Source organism: Hippoglossus stenolepis, chromosome 14, assembly GCF_022539355.2.
Source record: "Hippoglossus stenolepis isolate QCI-W04-F060 chromosome 14, HSTE1.2, whole genome shotgun sequence".
NCBI lineage: Eukaryota > Metazoa > Chordata > Actinopteri > Pleuronectiformes > Pleuronectidae > Hippoglossus > Hippoglossus stenolepis.
Window position 1 is genome coordinate 9,459,533 of NC_061496.1, and position 19,225 is coordinate 9,478,757.

The 19,225-nt window shown below is 41.2% G+C and overlaps 1 protein-coding gene across 3 annotated transcripts; it reads left to right on the forward strand.

The window, feature by feature from the left end:
* The first annotated feature begins 477 nt into the window (after nt 1-477).
* On the forward strand, nt 478-18,278 carry crtc1b (CREB regulated transcription coactivator 1b). Of its 3 annotated transcripts, none has more exons than XM_035176971.2 (14): nt 478-669; nt 2,719-2,835; nt 3,319-3,444; nt 4,285-4,346; nt 4,577-4,671; nt 5,194-5,279; nt 5,366-5,406; nt 6,132-6,355; nt 7,291-7,442; nt 7,563-7,793; nt 8,881-8,967; nt 11,378-11,464; nt 11,557-11,731; nt 12,282-18,278. In XM_035176971.2, the coding sequence occupies exons 1-14, from the start codon at nt 544-546 to the stop codon at nt 12,491-12,493; spliced, it is 1,821 nt and encodes a 606-aa protein (XP_035032862.1). In that variant the 5' UTR covers nt 478-543; the 3' UTR covers nt 12,494-18,278. The 3 variants fall into 3 exon arrangements, with proteins under 3 accessions (XP_035032862.1, XP_035032863.1, XP_035032864.1); XM_035176972.2 differs by having other exon boundaries at nt 5,209-5,279; XM_035176973.2 differs by lacking the exon at nt 8,881-8,967.
* Nucleotides 18,279-19,225: the final 947 nt, after the last annotated feature.

Genomic DNA, 19,225 nt, shown 5'->3' on the forward strand with positions numbered 1-19,225 from the left:
GAGTCGCTCAAGCATGACGTTTCTGACTTAGAGGAACTATAACAAAACGCGCGAGTGTTTTTGGGTTGGTAGACATGCCAGATACCCACATTAACCTGTAGAAGCACTAACAAAGTGGAATTTGCATGCTATGTCCCCTTTAAGAGAACAAAAATTCTGCTCAGATTTTCTGAATTAACATATCATTAATTCAGAAAAACAGTGGATTTCTTTAGGAAAAGTATCTTGTTAATTCAGAAAAACAGAACAGATTCTTTTTCTCCGTTTGCTAAAATGAATCAACTGATAATTTGAAGAGAACTTCTTTTTGGCCCCGGGGCTCCTCAGGTGGTGAATACGGCCATGTTCATCCTATTTCACTGGAGCTTCACGATCACTGTCCACAGCTGCAGGAGCCACAACAACAACCACAACAACAATAACAACAACATCAGCAGCAACAACATCAGCAGCAGCATCAGCACCAGCTGTGCGTGATGACGACACCACTCGGCGTCGGCGTGGTGCGTAGCGTAACATTCCATTGAGAAGAAGAGGGGAAAGATGGCGTCCTCTAACAATCCTCGCAAATTTAGCGAAAAAATCGCTCTGCATAACCAGAAACAGGCGGAGGAGACCGCGGCGTTCGAGGAAGTCATGAAGGAGCTGAACATCACCAGAGCTGCCCGGGTGAGACCAGCACAGACCGTCCGTAGCGCCGCTGTTTGTCTGCCTTTTCATGTGTTTCCCCCTCTCGCAGCTAACGAACGCTGCGGAGATCAACCTGACCGTCGGGATGCTAAAGTAGCTAAAGTAGCTAAAGTTGTTCCTGCACGTTCGCCGCGCACACAAATTAACGGCTTCCCGCCGCCCCGGTAGAGTCACCGCGGCCTCGGTCGTGGTACAGCCCGACGTGCGGTCGAGCAGCGGTGTTCTCCGGGCTGGGGGACGTGCACCTGCGCCCGGTCACAGCAGCTGACATTAAGCGAACACGTCGGGGGAAAAGCCCAGCATCACAACATGTCAGGAGAAGCAGCAGCTGGATGTGTTGCCTCTGAGAGCATCACATGTTATATCACCTGTGATCCCCCCGCTGCGTTAGCCAGACACGGTTAGCTTCACCTCTGCAGCCTGTTAGCCATGTGCTAACAATAAGCTCGCACCAGACTTTTTACTGAATGAATATTTAGCTGTAAAGAAGCCGCACTGTTGTTTTCTCGGCCCTGACCGGTGCATTCGGTTGGTTTATATCAACGTTGAGTCGCTGTCACTTTTGACAACTTCATCACAACAGTGGCGCAACTCAGTGTTGTTTTTATTAGGTGTAAAAAAATGAATGAATGGAACAATGTCTTCAGATATGTTTTATCAGACCATCAGTCCAAAAACTGCTACATATGGCAGATAAAAGCATGAAATACTCCTTTTAGAGGATGTAGGCAGCAGATGTTTGTCATTTTTGCTTGAATAAATTGATAAACTTCAAGATTTTTACTGTTATCAAATGGCTACTAATAGATTTTCTGTTATTTGACCAATCACCAATAGTTCCAGCTCGACTATCTGCTTGTTATTATTATCCCAAGAGATTTGGTTTAGAGCTGAAATGATGAGTTGTCTGACGATTATTATTGATAGGAAGGAAATCATGAGTCTCAGTGCTGGATGGTTATGACCAAAAACTATATAGAGATAAAAAAATTCATCGGCCAATAGCGATCATTATTGATGTCAAATTATTATTTCTTTAGATATATGTTTTCTCCTGAGTGAAGGCTGTGGTTTTAAACACATTTTTATGGGCAGAGAATGATAAATATGTTTGTGTGTTATACCATAAGATAAAATATGTAATATACCAACTCACGCTTCATCAGTGTAAATTTTACCTTTGTATTATTGCTATTGATGAAAATTCTGTTGCGATTATAACATATATTGTTTTGTTGTCCAGCCCTGCAGTTAACAATCATATAAAACAGAGTGATGATGTAAATCTTAATATTTTAGAAGATTGTATTTTCATTGAACAACCAGTCATCAAAATCAAAAATGTCCGTCAATCAATTAATTAAGGAGTTGTTTCTTCTGAATTTACCATAAAAATTGGACCATATTGTTACCAGGAAGTGTTTAGGCTAATTGCCGGCCCTGTTGCTGGAAATGATGCCCACTAACCACGCGCTGCGTCAGTGTGAACCTGAGCTGTACTGTCATTTACTGCATGGACAAGAATTCAATCAACTTCTCAGATCTGTGGTCTCTGCCTGATTTCTTTGTGTTGCCATCAGACCATCACATTTAGTTCGTTCTTGGTACAGGAGGCCTTCCATCACAGTGTTTCTCGTAATAACATACATGACTTTTGTGAGTTTTCTTTTTCGTGTGTTCTGACATGTGGCTGATGTAATAGCCAGATGTGTTACATGGAAAGTCTGATTGTAATTACACCAGCTGTCAGTCAGGTGTCATTCACATCAGCTGATGTGATTTTTAAAGATGTCGTCTGCCTCTTTGGTGACTCATGAAACAGCCACATCGGCCTGTCTCATCATCATCATCATCATCATCATCATCATCACATCATCATTACATCATTCATGTGTCATTTAATGGATTAATTTATCATTCACCTCACAACTGTGGACTGACAGGCATCATTCATTTTTAGTATCACCCTTTTTTTGTGAATCGAATCAATCATTCACTCATGCTTTCATGCAATTTTACTTTGCACAGTTGCAGTTACAGAAGACCCAGTATTTGCAACTAGGGCAGAATCGTGGACAGTACTATGGAGGCTCACTGCCCAATGTCAATCAGATTGGAAATGGCAACATTGACCTGCCTTTTCAGGTGAGCCCTTAGCCTCTCGGCTGGTAAATCACAGGTTTGTTCTCGACCAGTGTACCTTTCTTAGCTGTTGCTGATGATATTGGACATGCAAAGGTTGCAGTTATGTGTAGTATTGGTGAAAGATTGGCTCAAAACAGTGAATTTTAGAGTCTACAGGATCAGCTTGAGGGCAGTAGAGTGTTCGACCAGGTTTTGTCTTGGTTCAGGAACGAAAGGAAGTCAGAAGTGCACGACAAGATATACACGTTCTACTCTGACGTGTAATTTGGTTCCTAAATTTTTAAGTATATCATTGCTTGTCATGGCTTTCCATCTTTAAATACATTTGCCAACTCAAGCACCAGTATGGGGGGCCCATGGCTTGACTCATTTTGAAATGAACACATTTACACCATTAATCCTAAGACATTATCGTAAGAGGTAGTTTTGCTGTGTAGGTAAGTGGGTTTTCCTCGCCTCATTCACCTGGTGTGTTCACTCTAGAACTCGGTGCTGGATACCAGTCGAACAACCAGGCACCACGGGCTGGTGGAGCGTGTTTACCGTGACCGGAACCGCATCACATCTCCTCACCGCCGGCCGCTGTCAGTCGACAAACATGGACGCCAAATATCCTTTGTTTAAGGATGTTTTGACTTTATTTGTAATTGCTTTTGATTTTAGAGGGTGTGTTTTATCCCAGTGGGATTTACACCTTCTCTTGTTTTGGTCTGCCTTCGGTAACAGACACTTGGGGCAAGTTAAGTTGTTTGATTTATACATTACCGCAGACCTGACATTATCTTAGTTGGTTTCAAATATTAACACTTTTTAAGGGGATACACTTGTCTCCTTGTTGCTGTTATTTATTTGGATTCCAAACTGTTCACAAATACAATGCAACTTTAATTTCCGCTGCATTATTTTATAATTGTTATAACGGATATTCTCGAGAATGAATTTGAACTTGAGACAAATATGTGTCCGTCTTCAAGATCGAGCTTTGAGACTTAGTTTAGCTAACAGAAGTAAGTAAGGAGTGTAATTTCAATGTATTATAAAAGTAACTGGAATTTTTGGCTCTCTTGGTTTATGAGCTATTAAATAAAAACAATGAAAATTTGAGACCTCAGACTGAAGCAGTGGATATTTGCCTGATTCGTTTAGTGTGATTTCTCTGCATTATATGTATGTCTAACACAAGAAGTGGTGATAGTGAGCTATCGTCTCAGTGAGGTGAATTTGAGAGCGTGCATTGTTTCTCTCTTGTTGACAGGATTATTCTTAGAAATATGTTCCACCATTAGATAACAAGACACCGACTCAAGCCCCTTTCAATGTAATTAGATCCCAACACTTGTGTGTATGCATGAGGTCCATCAGGTTGAATCAGCCAAGAGGCATGGAAGTATGGATTAGCGCAGATCCATGTTTCATCCCGTCTACTTTATGAGCCTTAACTAAATTCACATTGACAGCTGTCCTTACAGCTCAGTTTACCTCTCACCACCGCCAGACACTAGCTGGAGAAGGTAAGCAACTCCCATTTTTCACAAAGTGATAAATAGTTCAAAACAAAACAGTATACAGTTCAATTGCAAAGAATTAACTTGCAAAACTCTGCATCTGTGTTGTTACAAAACCTCAAAATTCATCAAAAACAAAGAAGGCCACACAAATGTCAGATAAAAGTGAAAAGTGTTCGATGCTGAAGAATTTGCACTCAGATTTTACTGACGTCTCATCTTTCTCACACATGCAGGACAAATTCAGACTCTGCCTTACACCAGAGCGCCATGAATCCGAAGCCCCAGGAGGTGTTTGCAGGGGGATCGCAGGAGCTGCAGCCAAAACGAGGTAACACAAGCTCCAGATACAGAGACACAGAGCTGCTTTTATTTATTAATGTGAGACAATGGCAAACTTTAAGCAACACTAAAGGGTTTGTGTCACACATAAAAGAATGGATCCCTACTCTTGATGAAATATTTATGGAGAGAAACACATACTGATCTCGGGCAGGGAACTGCCCCGGCATGCAGTGTAGCATACAGTCAGCGGCTGGCTGTAGAGTAAAGTAACATCTCTCAATGAAGCTGACTCATGATAATCTGGAGAGGAGGATCAATAATTCTTTGATTATCCATGGATTATGTCTTTTTATGTGCAAAGCTCTGCTATAATGAAGCCAAGATTGCCTGGCATCCACTCAAACCGTCTGGTGGTCACCTTGCTATTTTTAGAGACTCGGGAATCTAGTGCACAGCACTTTATTTTGCTTGACTGGGCAGGATATTGATGACTCATTTCTTGCACTGATTTGAATTGTTGTGTATTTTGTCTTAGCAAGCAACTGTGTCTTGCTGTTTCACTAATTAGTACTGCTGCTAACAGTGCCTGGGATGGAGGACTCAGAGTCGAACGCAGACAAGGATGCACAGGAACAGTTGTGGAATGACAAGAAGGTACTGATGGGAGAGGGAAGGGCTGCAAGGTTTTACACTTTGTTGAGATACAAGAATCGTGGCTCATGATTTCATTCTCTCCTCAGGATGAGTCGAAGCCCAACACATGCGATGTCCCTGGAATCAAGTGAGTGGCACAAGTCAATTGGGTTCTTATTCTTTACTGTGAAACACTATCGGAGTATTGCAGCCGCCACACAGCCATAAATAAGTCATGCTGTAAGTGCACTGATACAAGACAGCTGGTCGAGGAAACGTGCTGGAAAGTTTTTGTCTAAGAGGAAATGTTTGTGGTAGCGCACAACTGATCTCAATAAAAAGCAGAAAGATGTGAATAGTGTTTCTTATTGTATATTTATTATGTATTCTGTTTTATTTATTATATTTAATGTGTTCTATGGCAAGAACACACTGGCCTGTGACTGATACATGATATGGCAGCCGGGTGTTCACCCAAAGACTCCCATTAGGTACACATATATTTAATGAATTCTATTTTATAGTCATCTGTTGTTATTTTTCAGCACCACTAAAAAGAAAGTTAAATATATGTCTCTACAATTTTGCATATAGTTAAAGTCACAAAACGGTCGCCAGTCCAGAAATTCAGATTACAGGAAACAGAAATGTCACTTTCAAATTAATTACCACACAGACTGATACTAAACAACTGCATAGCAATTTGAACAAATGGCCAGATCTAAATATATGACTCAATCTTATTTTGAAGCATCAGTATCTGTAGTTAAACATATTTGCATCTGTGTTTGTTGGTCAAAATCTAGCCACTCGTAGTTTTGAAAAATCCAAAAGGTTTTCTTTTGACCGATGAAACTTTTTTTTTCTTTTTAGTATATTCCCATCACCAGACCAGGAATTGAACCCATCTGTGCTCCCAGCTGCGCACAACACCGGCGGTTCGCTGCCTGATCTGACCAACATCCAGTTCCCTCCTCCACTGTCCACTCCGCTGGACCCCGAGGACACTGTGGCCTTCCCCTCCCTCAGCTCGTCCAACAGCACGGGCAGCCTGACCACCAACCTCACCCACCTGGGCATCAGCGCAGCCAGTCACGGTAACAGCTGTTAATTCACTTTCCATATTTGGGGAGGTTGAGTAAATGAAGACGAGTCAAATGGTAAAAATGTATACATCACCAGAATCTATTATGAACTTAACACAGAAAAACATGATGTATTTTCAGTTCCAAAATAAACAGGATGCTATTCTACGCTCAAATCCACCACCTCCAGTGAAAGCACATGCAGTGTTGGCACAATCTCCGAGTCTGGATCAGCAGGCTATTGGCTGCTTTTCATCATATCTGATGGTTTGTTCTTTCTGGGCTGATGATCAGTTTGGCCCAACAGCATCACTTGGTCTCAGTCTCTCGTATTTAACGAACTCAGTGTGGAAAAACCCAATGGACAAAGTGAGAGTCATTTCAAACAGACTTTAGCATTTACATTTTGCCGGCATGTTTTCATCCAATATTTATTTATTTTGACTATATTTAGAGAATTACCTTATTAATCAATTAATTAAACAACTATTGAGATTGTCGATCAATATTTAGGTATTTTCAAGATTTAAATAATCTCAGGATGCAACTTCTCAAACATGCTTTTATTTGTTATTCTTGACATAGGAGAATAGTTTTATTTACAGTTTGCTTTTAGCCTTTTAAAGTCCCCTCTTAAGACAAAGTTTTAATTGAAGAGCCTTTCCTGCTTTTACTTGAATTAAAATTTTCGTTGAACTGCTTTTGTAACTGTTCTCTTCAATTCTGAATATTTTACGACTGGTTGCTGTCTTGTGAAGCATTTTGTTATGAGATTATTGAAAAGTGCTCTGTCAGTAATAATAATATACTATTATTATTTATTCAGAAATCAACATTAAATTCTGTGCTGAGTCCCTCAATGTAGTCATTAATGTCAGTCAATCAGTTTTTGTTTTCAAATCAGTTTGTTGGTCAAACACACTAATAGTGTCTGTTGTCCTCCGCAGGGATCCCCACCTCCTCTCAGCCCACCATGACTGTAACGGCACAGCGCCGGCAACCTCCTGTGGTGCCGCTCACCCTCACCTCTGACCTCCATCTCCAACAGTCGCCACAGCAGTTCTCTCCCACCCTGTCCTCACCGGTCAACATCACACAGGTAAGGATCTGCTGATCCAGCTTTAATCTGTGGCCTTGATGGTGTTTTTACAATAGTAGAATAGTCAAACCCAGGGACAAAGCCCAATCTTAACCAAAGTCTGTATCCTTCTTTACTCAGGCCGTACCAACAGAGTCATTGACCCTGGAGCAGCTTGCCCAGTATCCCCTGTTCAACCAGTTGACGGTTCAGGCCCAGGTTCAGCTGCTCAGTGACCTGCAGAAGCAGCAGCAGGTCCTGTCGCAGGGCATCCAGCTCATCACTTTCCCGACTCCAGCCTCCACTGGCACCGCCAGCAGCCCCTCCCCAGACAGCCAGACCCAGACAACCGCCAGCATCAGCATCAGCTCGGTAAGAAGCTGTCGAGTCAGAGAGAGGAAGCAGAGATAACAGTAAGCCTGAGGAAACGACTGGCACCGTTTTGCTTATTCTTAAGCTTCTATTAATTTTGTTAATTTATTGTTAGGCCCAAAACACAGCCTGGTAAATACCTTCACGCATTAATTTGTCATTTCTTAGAATAACTCACCTTCCCAGTAGAAACACTTCTCTACTCTTGACTTGACCTTTAATTCTATTAGTTGTGTGATATTCCGGAAGATGCTTACAGATCTTTTAAACATGAATCTATGTGTACTGTTAAAGCAAGAAATTGACTGAAAGAAGCTTAGAAGAAACACAAATACTAGTTTGACCACTCGCTATGGCCCCGTTCAGACCTGGTATTCAAAGTGTGTTCAAGAAGGCCAAATTATGTTGTTTTTACCAAGTTGGAGTTAACATAGATGTGTGTGTGTGTGTGTGTGTGTGTGTGTGTGTGTGTGTGTGTGTGTGTGTGTGTGTGTGTGTGTGTGTGTGTGTGTGTGTGTGTGTGTGTGTGTGTGTGTGTGTGTGTTTTTTACCAATTCAAGTTAAGTTTCAATCCTGGTGTTGATCAGCGTGTAGATACTGAGAAGCCTAAAAATATATTGAATCTGTAGTGGGTCAGAGACGTCAGCTAAGTTGGCGGTCCTTCATTATTTGGTTCCAGGACTTCGAAAGGAATGTGGCCACATGGGTCGCAGACCACCTTCAAATGTGGGTGTGCTCAGACCTGAACGTGGCGCTTTCTACTTGTGATCAGATTACTCAGGGCAGATGTTAATACAAGGTCTGAACGGGGTCTGTAATACAACAGTAACTTTAACTGTACCGTTTAACTCCAGAGTTGGAGCAACAGATGTTACTGTTATATTTTCCAGATGTGTAGACAAACTTGCCAGCCACAGATGTCCCACATGATGTCTGGGGGCGATTGGATATATTTCCCACCTACACTTAAACACTCTACAGTCCACCGAGCAGATTCTTCGCTGATGCCCTCTCACAACCCATCCTTTGAGATTTGTGTGTGACTGGCATGAAGCTTAGTGCTAGCTAACCCTCTTCCCTCCAACAGTACCGCAATCAGACTGGCTCACCAGCCACTCAGTCTCCAACCTCCCCAGTCTCCAATCAAGGCTTCTCCCCCGGCGGCTCACCTCAAGTAAGGGCCCACCCACCGAGCTAGCTGCTGTTTGGGGAAGGGCTTTGCACCTGGGGGAAAGCTAATCGTAGATGAGTCAGGCTGCTTTTTTTCGTTCTCTGTATCGGCAGTTTAACCGCTCATGGTGTCAGCACCTGCATAACCCACATCTTCATCACCACTGTCGCTGTTCACTCTGTGCATGACTACACGGCCATAGTTTGTTGATGGAGGCCCCGACTGTGTTACTGTCGATAAAGGTTTTTTAGGTTTGAGCTACAGATGATTGAAACCATGTTCTCTTGTGATAGAGACTTCTAGGGATGGAAAAGTGATCAAATATTTCTAAATAGTGTTATACATGATTTCATTCTCGTCTGTTTTTTTTTGTGCTTAATTAATTTCTGCAGTCAAGACTTTAGGAGATGCTAGGAACCCTTTTGTCACTATAACCACGCACCACGAAATTCCCATCGAACCGACTTAAAACACTCGCTAACACAGTAACATCTAATAGGAACCAATAATCCATCTGTTGAGGACAGAAATACTCCCTCCACGTGAACATGTTAAAGTCTCATCTTTGAACATAAGACAACTTCTGCTTTTTCAAACCAAATTAACAGGAATAAATATCCTTTCTGCAGACCAGTGTGTTATATTAGCTCCTATTGTTTCAATTTTTTACATTTTAGATTTTTCTGTTTTCTTGCCCACAAGCATCCTCCCAGTAATCCTCCCTCGTATTTAGGGTCACTGGAGTGCCACTCTTTGCATCACTTTACATCTGTTATTTACATACACAACAAATCGCTGTCGCTGCCTCCTTTTGGGGAAGAGTCATCAGAGCTTTATTCCATCTTCAATATAACCTTCGACAGGAAGGAAAATAACAGCTGCATGTGTTTTCATAATACACATTGGCTCTAGTGTTTTTCAAGGTGCAAAGCCATTTCATGGCTGAAGGCCACAGCAACAAAAGTAGTTACTCTGTCAAAAGCTGAAATAAGTCAGACAAAATAGAAATAACAGGCATTTTAGTTAATGTGAGAAATGGCTGACTTGGAAATGTGCAGAGGAGAGACTCGAAAAGGTAGAATGTACAGTTTATGATGCCGATCAAATCAAACCAACTAAATCCTGATATTAGACACTGATCAAGTCCTCAGGTCATCTCAGTTGCATCAGTAATGTTGGAAATGTTAGACCGGGGCTCCACCACTGAAGAAAGCCAATCACAGTGTTGACTCTGTTCGATAGCGCTTTTCTCATTGCAAGAATATTTTGAAGGGAAAGTTTGGTGTTTATTCACCTGCTGGTTTTCTCAGAATTTACTCAGCTCTTTGATTGTAGAGATGTGGGACACAGGCTTTGGCAAGAAGGACACTGGGTGGAAAAAAGTCCCAGAAGCTTTTTTAAGAGAACTTTTACAGAATCTTCTACTCTCAAACTTTGTCTTTTAATCCAAGTAAAGATAAACATCCTTAGAAATATATATATATATATATATAGTATAACACTGCAAATCCAAATGCTGACAATGAGGAGGATCATTGTGGTCCTCATCCTGATACAACTAGTTCTCGCCGCCCAAACCTCTACAGCCGAAGAAAGTCAAATATGAGAATATCCCTCAGGTTGACAAATAAAAGAATTTCCCTTCAACATTGATCTGTGTTTTTCGTCATGAACAGGGCTGCCGTGGTCAGTGTATCACTGCAGTTGTGTGTCCTGACTACAGGGTCGGGACACACAACCACATCATGTTCATTCACATCCACACCTTCATCACTTACAATTTTTTTTTAAGTTGTGTTTTTTGATAGGACAGTGTTAAGCGGGAAAGGGGAAAGAGGGGGTAGTGACGTGCAGCATAGGGCAGCAAGTCGGAATCGAACTTGTGCCGCTGTAAAGAGGCTTGAAGCCTTGGTATAAGGGGCGCCAAATCTACCAGGTGAGCTATGCGGTGCCCCCACACCTTCAGAAAGTGTGTGTGTGTGTGTGTGTGTGTGTGTGTGTGTGTGTGTGTGTGTGTGTGTGTGTGTGTGTGTGTGTGTGTGTGTGTGTGTGTGTGTGTGTGTGTGTGTGTGTGTGTGTGTGTGTGTGTGTGTGTGTGGTGAATATAAACATCAAACAAAGAAAACAAAACTTCTTTTTTTTAACTCTTTCCAGTGTTTCATTCACCTCTTTTTAACTCTCGACCACGATAGCTCTTGTCACAAAAACCATTCGCTTCGGTCACTGCTCAGTCCGACAGTCGTGCTACTTTGTGTTTTGCTTGTGTTTTCTGTTCGTCCATCGCTGCAGTTGCTGCTTGTGGGCCCAGATAAACCGGCCTTGTGGCTGATGTAGCTTTTCCTGTTGTTTGTTTTAATCGGAGCTGCTTTCTTCCTCTTTGATCTGAATCTCGTCACCTCCTTCTTCTCTCCAGCACATCCCCTTAGTGGGCAGTATATTTGGCGACTCCTTCTATGATCAGCAGTTGACATCGAGGCAGACCAATGCACTTTCTCACCAGGTGACACAGAACACACAAACAACAGCCAGAGTATTTGATGTCTTCGCAAAGCCCCTAACTTTACACCACATCTGCTCTTCACTGGTTTGTAGCTGGAGCAGTTCAACATGATCGAGAACCCCATCAGCTCCGCCAGCCTTTACAACCAGTGCTCCACCCTCAACTACACACAGGCGGCCATGATGGGCCTCACTGGCAGCAGCCTACAGGACTCTCAGCAGCTCGGCTACAGTAGCCACAGCAACATCCCCAATATCATCCTCACAGGTAGCCACACGGGCCAAACCACTACATCCACTTTTACCTTATTCCACTTGTACTGAGTTTGACCCTGAGCTCATGGAAACATGTAAATACTGTTAACTTCTCAGAAGGTTATAATAAGATCTTGGATTTTTCTGGCGCCTTTCAAGGTGCACTAGGCTGCGTAACAAGGTAAGGAAAACAGAGAAGGGAATAACAAAGTAACGATAAAACAAACCAGAAACAGAAAATTATATAAATAGCTATGCCTGCAGGAGAAAGTGTCCAAACTTCCACCGCTGTACTGGTGATATATTGTATTTGCAGCTTCAAACAGGAAACACGTCTCCAAAGATGTCCCTGGGTTCTTTGAACTGAAAATGATATTCTTCTAAATAGATATATTCTGGCTTTTCATGTGATCTGTGTTTAATATTTTCTAGTTACTGTCGCTGGTTAAAAATGCAAACACTTAAATTTAGTTCCGTCTGTGTAAAAAAATCTCAATTTGATACTTGCCTCGTCTTCCTCGGACGTCAGTTCCAGGGTTTTTCTCTAACGTGTCGTATCTCAGTCACAGGTGAGTCTCCTCCGAGCCTCTCCAAAGAGCTGACCAACTCTCTGGCTGGTGTCGGCGATGTCAGCTTCGACACAGACTCTCAGTTTCCTCTGGACGAGCTGAAGATCGACCCGCTCACCCTGGACGGACTGCACATGCTCAACGACCCCGACATGGTGCTCGCCGACCCGGCCACCGAGGACACGTTCAGGATGGACAGGCTGTAACGTTAGAGGCTGACTGTGGCCAATAACAAGAAGAGGAAAAAAAAAAAACACTAACTTGTGAATGGAGAGAAACAAAGGGCAGGATGAACCCTCTCCCTCGTTGCATGGCTGTCCAGCTGTCCGACCTCGCCCTCATCTCCGTGAAGCCCTTCGAAACGACGCGCCACCCAAAGACAGCAGGGAATAAGACATCCAGTGGCTTGCTGGGGAATGGCCCTGCTGTCCATTTGAATGAGATTGGTCGCTCAGCGCTTTCGCTAGCCTGCTGTGTTTACAGTGTACCATTACATGCCACATATATTCCAAACGCACATTTGACCTTTTTTTTTTTTCTTCATATCCACTTAAGTATTTGTTTATATTTGCTCGTAGCAGGAAGCTGCTCGGACATTGGGCTAAACCGTTTCCTGTTATAACGGCTGTTGTTCAAAAAACCAACAAAAAAAGAGGATTAAAAAAAAAAAAACTCCATCCGGTTTGCTCGTACCTGGCGATCAGGTGAATTGGTTTTCCCATCATGCTGTAACAGCTTTCTATTTCACACTCAAAGCTTTATTTTTGACAACCAAAAGTTATTTTCATCATGTACTGTATGTTTTGATGCTTTATGTATTTATATGTTCTATTTATTTATTTGGTTAAAGATTTTATATTCTATTTCATAATTTAAATTTGATGCCAAAATGCTCTCTGTCAGCATAGTGTACAATTGCACTGATGTAATTTGTGTCTATTTATTAATCACTAACATATTTATATTGTGTTTGTTAAGCTACTTGGTTAATGAAGGAGTGCAAAACCTCCCCATAGTTGCTCTTCGGTGTTAGATGTGCCATTCTCCGATGTAGGCACGTGCTAGACGTTGCCGTGCTGCCGCCCACCGCTTAAATCAAAACGTCCTAGTTTCCAATAATGGATGGTTCTACGCCACTGAAATTATTTTTTATCTGAGAAAATCATCAGGTATTTCTATTCAACTAGAAAGCGAGAGAAACGCGTCCAAAATTAATGTTCTGCAGGTAAAAAGCCAACACACGTTCAGACTGCCGCCGTCTGTTTTTAAACCAGAGAACACTAAAATCTCAAATCTTTTGAAGTCGTCACTGTGAAATCACCTGATTTTGCCTTACATGAGTGTTCTACTGTTCTACTTCAGTGTCTAACGTGACAGCGTATTTTCGTAACTTATTGTAACATTTCGTGTATTTGAGAGGAACTTAACTTTTGATCAGTGATACTTGTGGTTCTGTTGTGTAAGGTTTGACAAATCAATGTACTGTATTTTGTAGCGGTACAGTTTATAGCCAAATTGTCAATGTTTTTTAAAAGTGGGGCAAAAAAAATAAGAAACTTAAAAAAAAATTCAAAGTATGGGTTTGAAGCAATTATGGGGAGGCTTTTTGCTCCTGAACAGGGAAGCTCTAACAAAAACTCTGCTGATCTTTGCCACAGTCAATAACAAAGTACTCTACAGCAAATAGAGATTTCCACCATCGATTGTAGGATATAACTTAAAACGCCTTCAAACAGTTGTATCCATAAGATGCAATCTTACGATTTCAGAGTTTATGAAAATAAGGATATTTTTACTATAGTAAGTAAAGTGAACAGAACATAGAGGTTCCGTATAAGAAAGAATGAGTGTATTTATATATTTAAAGTACTTTATGCAATGTCTTGCCAGCAACAAGATCGGCCTTGTTCTATTCAGTGTTGCAAACACCTAAAATGGTCACAACAACAACAACAACAGTCGAGGACGTAGTCGAGTCTGAAACTGTAAATGTACTCGCATCATCACTAACTATTTCCATGACAAACACACGTCTCTTTTGCCAAAATGTATGAAAACAAGTGTCAAATTTAAAAAAACTGCACCTCAGATTTCAGTCTGCTTCGGCCTTTTGTCAGAGTTTCCCTGAGAGTCGTTTGTAGGTCTGTGGGATCATGTTTGGTATATTGTTATATTTGTGTACAGACGTGCTAATCACTTACTCACCTAAAGCGCTGTTGGGAAGAATTCCCCCACCTCCCCCCTTCTTCTTCTTCTTCTTCTTCTTCTTCCCGAGAAAGGAATCACGTTTGGTTTTACTGCCCACCTCCACAGTTTCTCATCTGCTGTGCTCCTCCACGAAAAGTTTTGTTTGCCTTTGACAGATCTGTGATTCCTATGCAAATAAGAGAAAAAAACAAATCCACCTCCTGATGTTTTATTGTTTGACACATTCCAGAAGTTAAGCTGGATTTATACTTTTGCAATGGTTTGGTGATGGAGCGAGGCTCAGAGCTGCATGTAGAGATGTGATCAGGCTGCTTGTGTTCTGTGTGACGTGGTGCCAAAGGTTGAACATGGTAGAAATGGCTATTGAGGACAACACGGAGAAAGAGATTCAGTATCATCTCCCATTGGAAGTAGCTTGATATATTTATATTGTGAACTAGTGGCGCCATTCCAGTGCTAACTATCTGTCCACCGTCACTGTATGGTGTTTTTTTTTTCTTTATTCAAGAGCGAGGTCTTTCAGTTTGAGAGCTGGACTTTTTTGATTTCACCTTCAGATTTTGTACCGCTCTCACTTTAACCTTCACATCTAAGTAGCCCCTGCTTGTGCTTGGATTTCAATCACTAGACAAATGTGTATTTTGAGAATAAGCTGCATCTCCTTGGATCAAATTGAATTGTGAAAAGACGCAGACTTGATCGGTTGGAGGATGCTGGCTGCAGGATGTGGAGTTTTTGCAGTGGTGCTATGACAATCAAATGAAATAGTTTGCAGAACTATGAATTTATACAGAGAAGCATAAATCCAGCTTTACTTAATACTTTTTTAAAATCTTTTTTTTGTTTTCTAAATTGCTCGCCCCGCCTTTGCTTTTCTTGAATCATTTGTTGATAATTTCGACAACCACCTTCACACAAACTCAGCTCTCTGCCTCTTCTACAGTAAATTACTTCTGTGTGACTGTTGCTCTTCAAGAAAACAAATCATTTTTCTCTCTCTCGAATCCTAACTTAAGGTTTTAGATCGATGAAACATTTATCTGTAGTTACTGAAAACATCTGGCAGTTACGAGCCAGGTACTGAAAAATAAGCCACTAAAACGAATCCCCCAGAAATGCACAACACTTTACCAGAAGCTGATTTTCTTTATATAAAGTCGGATTTTTCCTCAGTTTTTTATTACTAAAAAAAAAAAAGTTCTTATTTGATCTTTCAGCCTGATGTCACCGATGCAGTGTGGGTATTGCCAGTGGTTGGAGCTCTCCTGTCATTTCCTCTTCTCTCATCCTGCTGAATAACAGTCATCCACACTGACCTTGTACATACGCTATAGCTGAAACTAAATGCATGACTATACTGACAGACAGAACCTCGATAAACGAAGACCTTCTCTTGCTCCACAGGTTTTGATCCGTGTAACGTTCAAGCGATCACACAGTCTAGAGGGATGCATGTATGGGTTTCTCCTGTGCGACAAGTTTTAATTTCTGTTAAAGTGACTCTGTTACCTCCATCTCTGTATAATGGTTCTTCACGAATGATAAAAGAATGTAATCTCTGTGGCACCGTCCTATAGTTCCAGCCTGTTGCCGAATGACCCCCGACCTTTGGAGTGTTTTGGCCCTTGGCGGCTTCTCTCTTTCTCTCTCTCTCTGCTCTTCAATCTTCTCCTCCCGACTGTTGCTCGTTCCACTCCTCTTCCTACTGTAGCATCTGTGCACGAGTCGCTGTAAATGGTCAATTCTCGTATGAAAAAGAGCATCCCACCTCCTCCTCCTATCTGCACTACCTTTTTGGCTTGCTTGAGAAAATGGGAGCGGGCGACGTCCGATTGCAGATTGGCACGGCGCACTGGTCGTTTGCATACGCGGACTTGAAAGTTCTGACGCCTCTGCATTACGCAGTCAACTGCATGACATGATAGACACGTGAAGAAGATTCTGACTGTTTTATCTCGTTGCCTATCATGTCAGGTTCTGGACTGGGTAAAGTGTAATTCTGTTCTGTTTTGTTTTTTTGTGCAATGGTTTGTCCACTAGTTGCTTGGCACTTTATTTGTGGCTTCCTGGCTTTTGAGCAGGGACTGTTCTGCCCGATGTGAATGCTGACTCTTTCACTACAGATGTGTACACCGGAGATATTTTCATGTCAAAGAAAAGATGAATTCTCTATTTTCCTTTGTAAACTATATTTTGGCTTATCTTGTTAATTATTTTATTTTATTTTTTGTTCTTTAATCCGTGAAGATTTTAGGAGATGCAACACTAGAAAGGGCTTACTCCAGTGCAGCTTGCGCGCTCGTGTTGGGAAGGAACGGCGCTCCGAATGTATTTCTCTGGTGGTCATTTCCCCCCCCCACACACACATCTGAGTGAGTCACGTACAAACAGTGACATTAAAACGACCCGAGTGCAGTGGTTAGTTTCAGCCTCAAAAAGACTCGACACTCACGCTGCCACTAACAACGCAACAGTGCTGCCTCCGCAGTCTCACCTCCTGAAATTATCCAGACCCTAAAACGCAGGTGACATGACGAATGTGTGATTCCTGTCAAAAGTCAAACATGTGCAGTTCTCCTGCAGAACACCGTGATCTACCAGATGTGTACAGCTGCTAGAAACATGGTGGATAAAGCACGGTGAGCTTCAAGATGTGTGAAGGTCACCAAGTTGTCATCACCAAGTGATGACGTATGAGACCAGGATGTTTCACTCGTCACACAGAGGGAACAGCAAAGGTTAAGAGTTGGATTTAAGCAGCTAATACGACTTTGATTAAAGTTGGAGCTAGAATGTCACTCAGTGGAGCACAAACCTCCGCCCAGGCCCCACAGTCTTATAGGGAAAACCAATTAAATTCAGGTTTTATTTCATCAAGATCCATGAATTATTCTCTGAGAATACGTAAAATTGTGCAATCTTGACGAAAAAAACTAAAATAACCTGGATTCCTGAAGTCTGCAACTAAATGTTATGGATTCTTCCCTGGGTTGTTTCCCACTCCACAAAATGTCATTGAAATCGTTAAGTAGTTTTTTGCAGAATCCTGCAGACAAACAGTAAAAATAAAAAAGATAGTTTTTTTAGGGTAAAAGAAATACAACCTTTGTTACATCTTTACTTCTCACATGTAGACTTTGACTTTTCATCTTAACACTTTGCATTAGTGTCACTAAATCTAGTGAGTCTGAAACTAAACACTGAATTGTTCAAAATAAATTCTGGCCAACGAACTAAAACTGGAGGTCAATCTTTCAAACTCGAGGAGGACGGATCAGCTCAAATCATCTTCCACGTCTCGTAATTCATCATTGACATTTCACTCACCTGCTTCTTTTAGGTTGAGACTCCACTTCTCTTTCTAGCACAGCCCATGTTTCCGTTGTGTTAAAAAGCCTTGATTCTAAATCTGAAAACGCAGATGAGTGAAGCTCAAACAGGCGTCCTGTGTTTCCTCGGTCCCGAAAACAAAAGCTTAGAGTTGCTGCTCAGTCGTTTTTCTGCTTTTTCCCTGAGAGCTTTAGGTCTGAATAACGTGTCCCTTTAATAACCTGGGTTTTCTAACCACAATTCATAGAAACATGTAAAAGGTTATGGGAAAAAAAACACAGTTTAAGTTCCACTTCAAGCTTATAGTGAGAATAGCATTATAATCACTGTTGTCCTGTAAGTCGTAGTAACAAGATCTGTAGTTATTTATTTGTTGCCGTGATTCTCCTTATGTGACCATTTGTTTATAAGAGGAAAGAAAAATGTCAATTAAATTGAATGTGGAAAAACTGATTTTTCTCTGCACACGTCTTGATTTGCAGAATAATGTCAATTTAAAAACAAACTGTCATCTGACAACATGGCAGCAGCGTGTTGCTGTGGACATGCATGATGTTTCGATCCTGTTGTATATTGTCTTTGCTATCGTTTCTATTTTGTAATCTGTATTTCCAAATGCAAAATTTAACAGATTATTTTGGATATGTGCATGCTTGTGAAATGTGCAGACTGTTGATTTCCACTAAAAGCTGTTGAGTTTGAAAAAAAAAGGTCACGTCTGTTAAAGTCACATTTTTTCCCTTGTTTATAGAGGATAGGAATGAATATATGTTAAATAATATATATTACTTCATTTATGGAGCGCTTACTATACTACACTTAACTGTTCTTGCACTTGCTAATACTCAAAGATGTTATTTTTTTCATTATGATTTCATCCATACCGGTTATTTTTCCCACACTTAAAGCATTTGACATGTTTGCATTTTAAAGCTACCTCTCAAATTGATTATTTCACAATTGATTTTAATGCTAATATTCTATGATTATTGATCAAAATCTGTATATTTGAATATAAACAATCACCAGTGCTGCCAACACTAGCACCAGTAGAGCACATACTTTCACCAAGACCCTACATTTATTCATAACTCACTCATTTCCCAAACACCCATATATATCAGTCCTCTAAACATGCCAGATTTGTTTCTTATCAAGATGGATGAATTATTCTCATCTAGTTAAAAGTCTAATCAACAAAAATGTTGAAAAACATCTCGCAATGTTAAAGACACTAAAAAACAAATCCACACCAACATTTAATGGGTTCTTACTTGATTCATGTCCCGACCCTCCACAAAATTCTATGGAAGTCAGCTGAGTAGTTTTTGCTTAATCCTGCCAACGTAAACATCACTTCCATGATGGAGGGTAAAAGAAGTTAAAATTCAGATACTGCA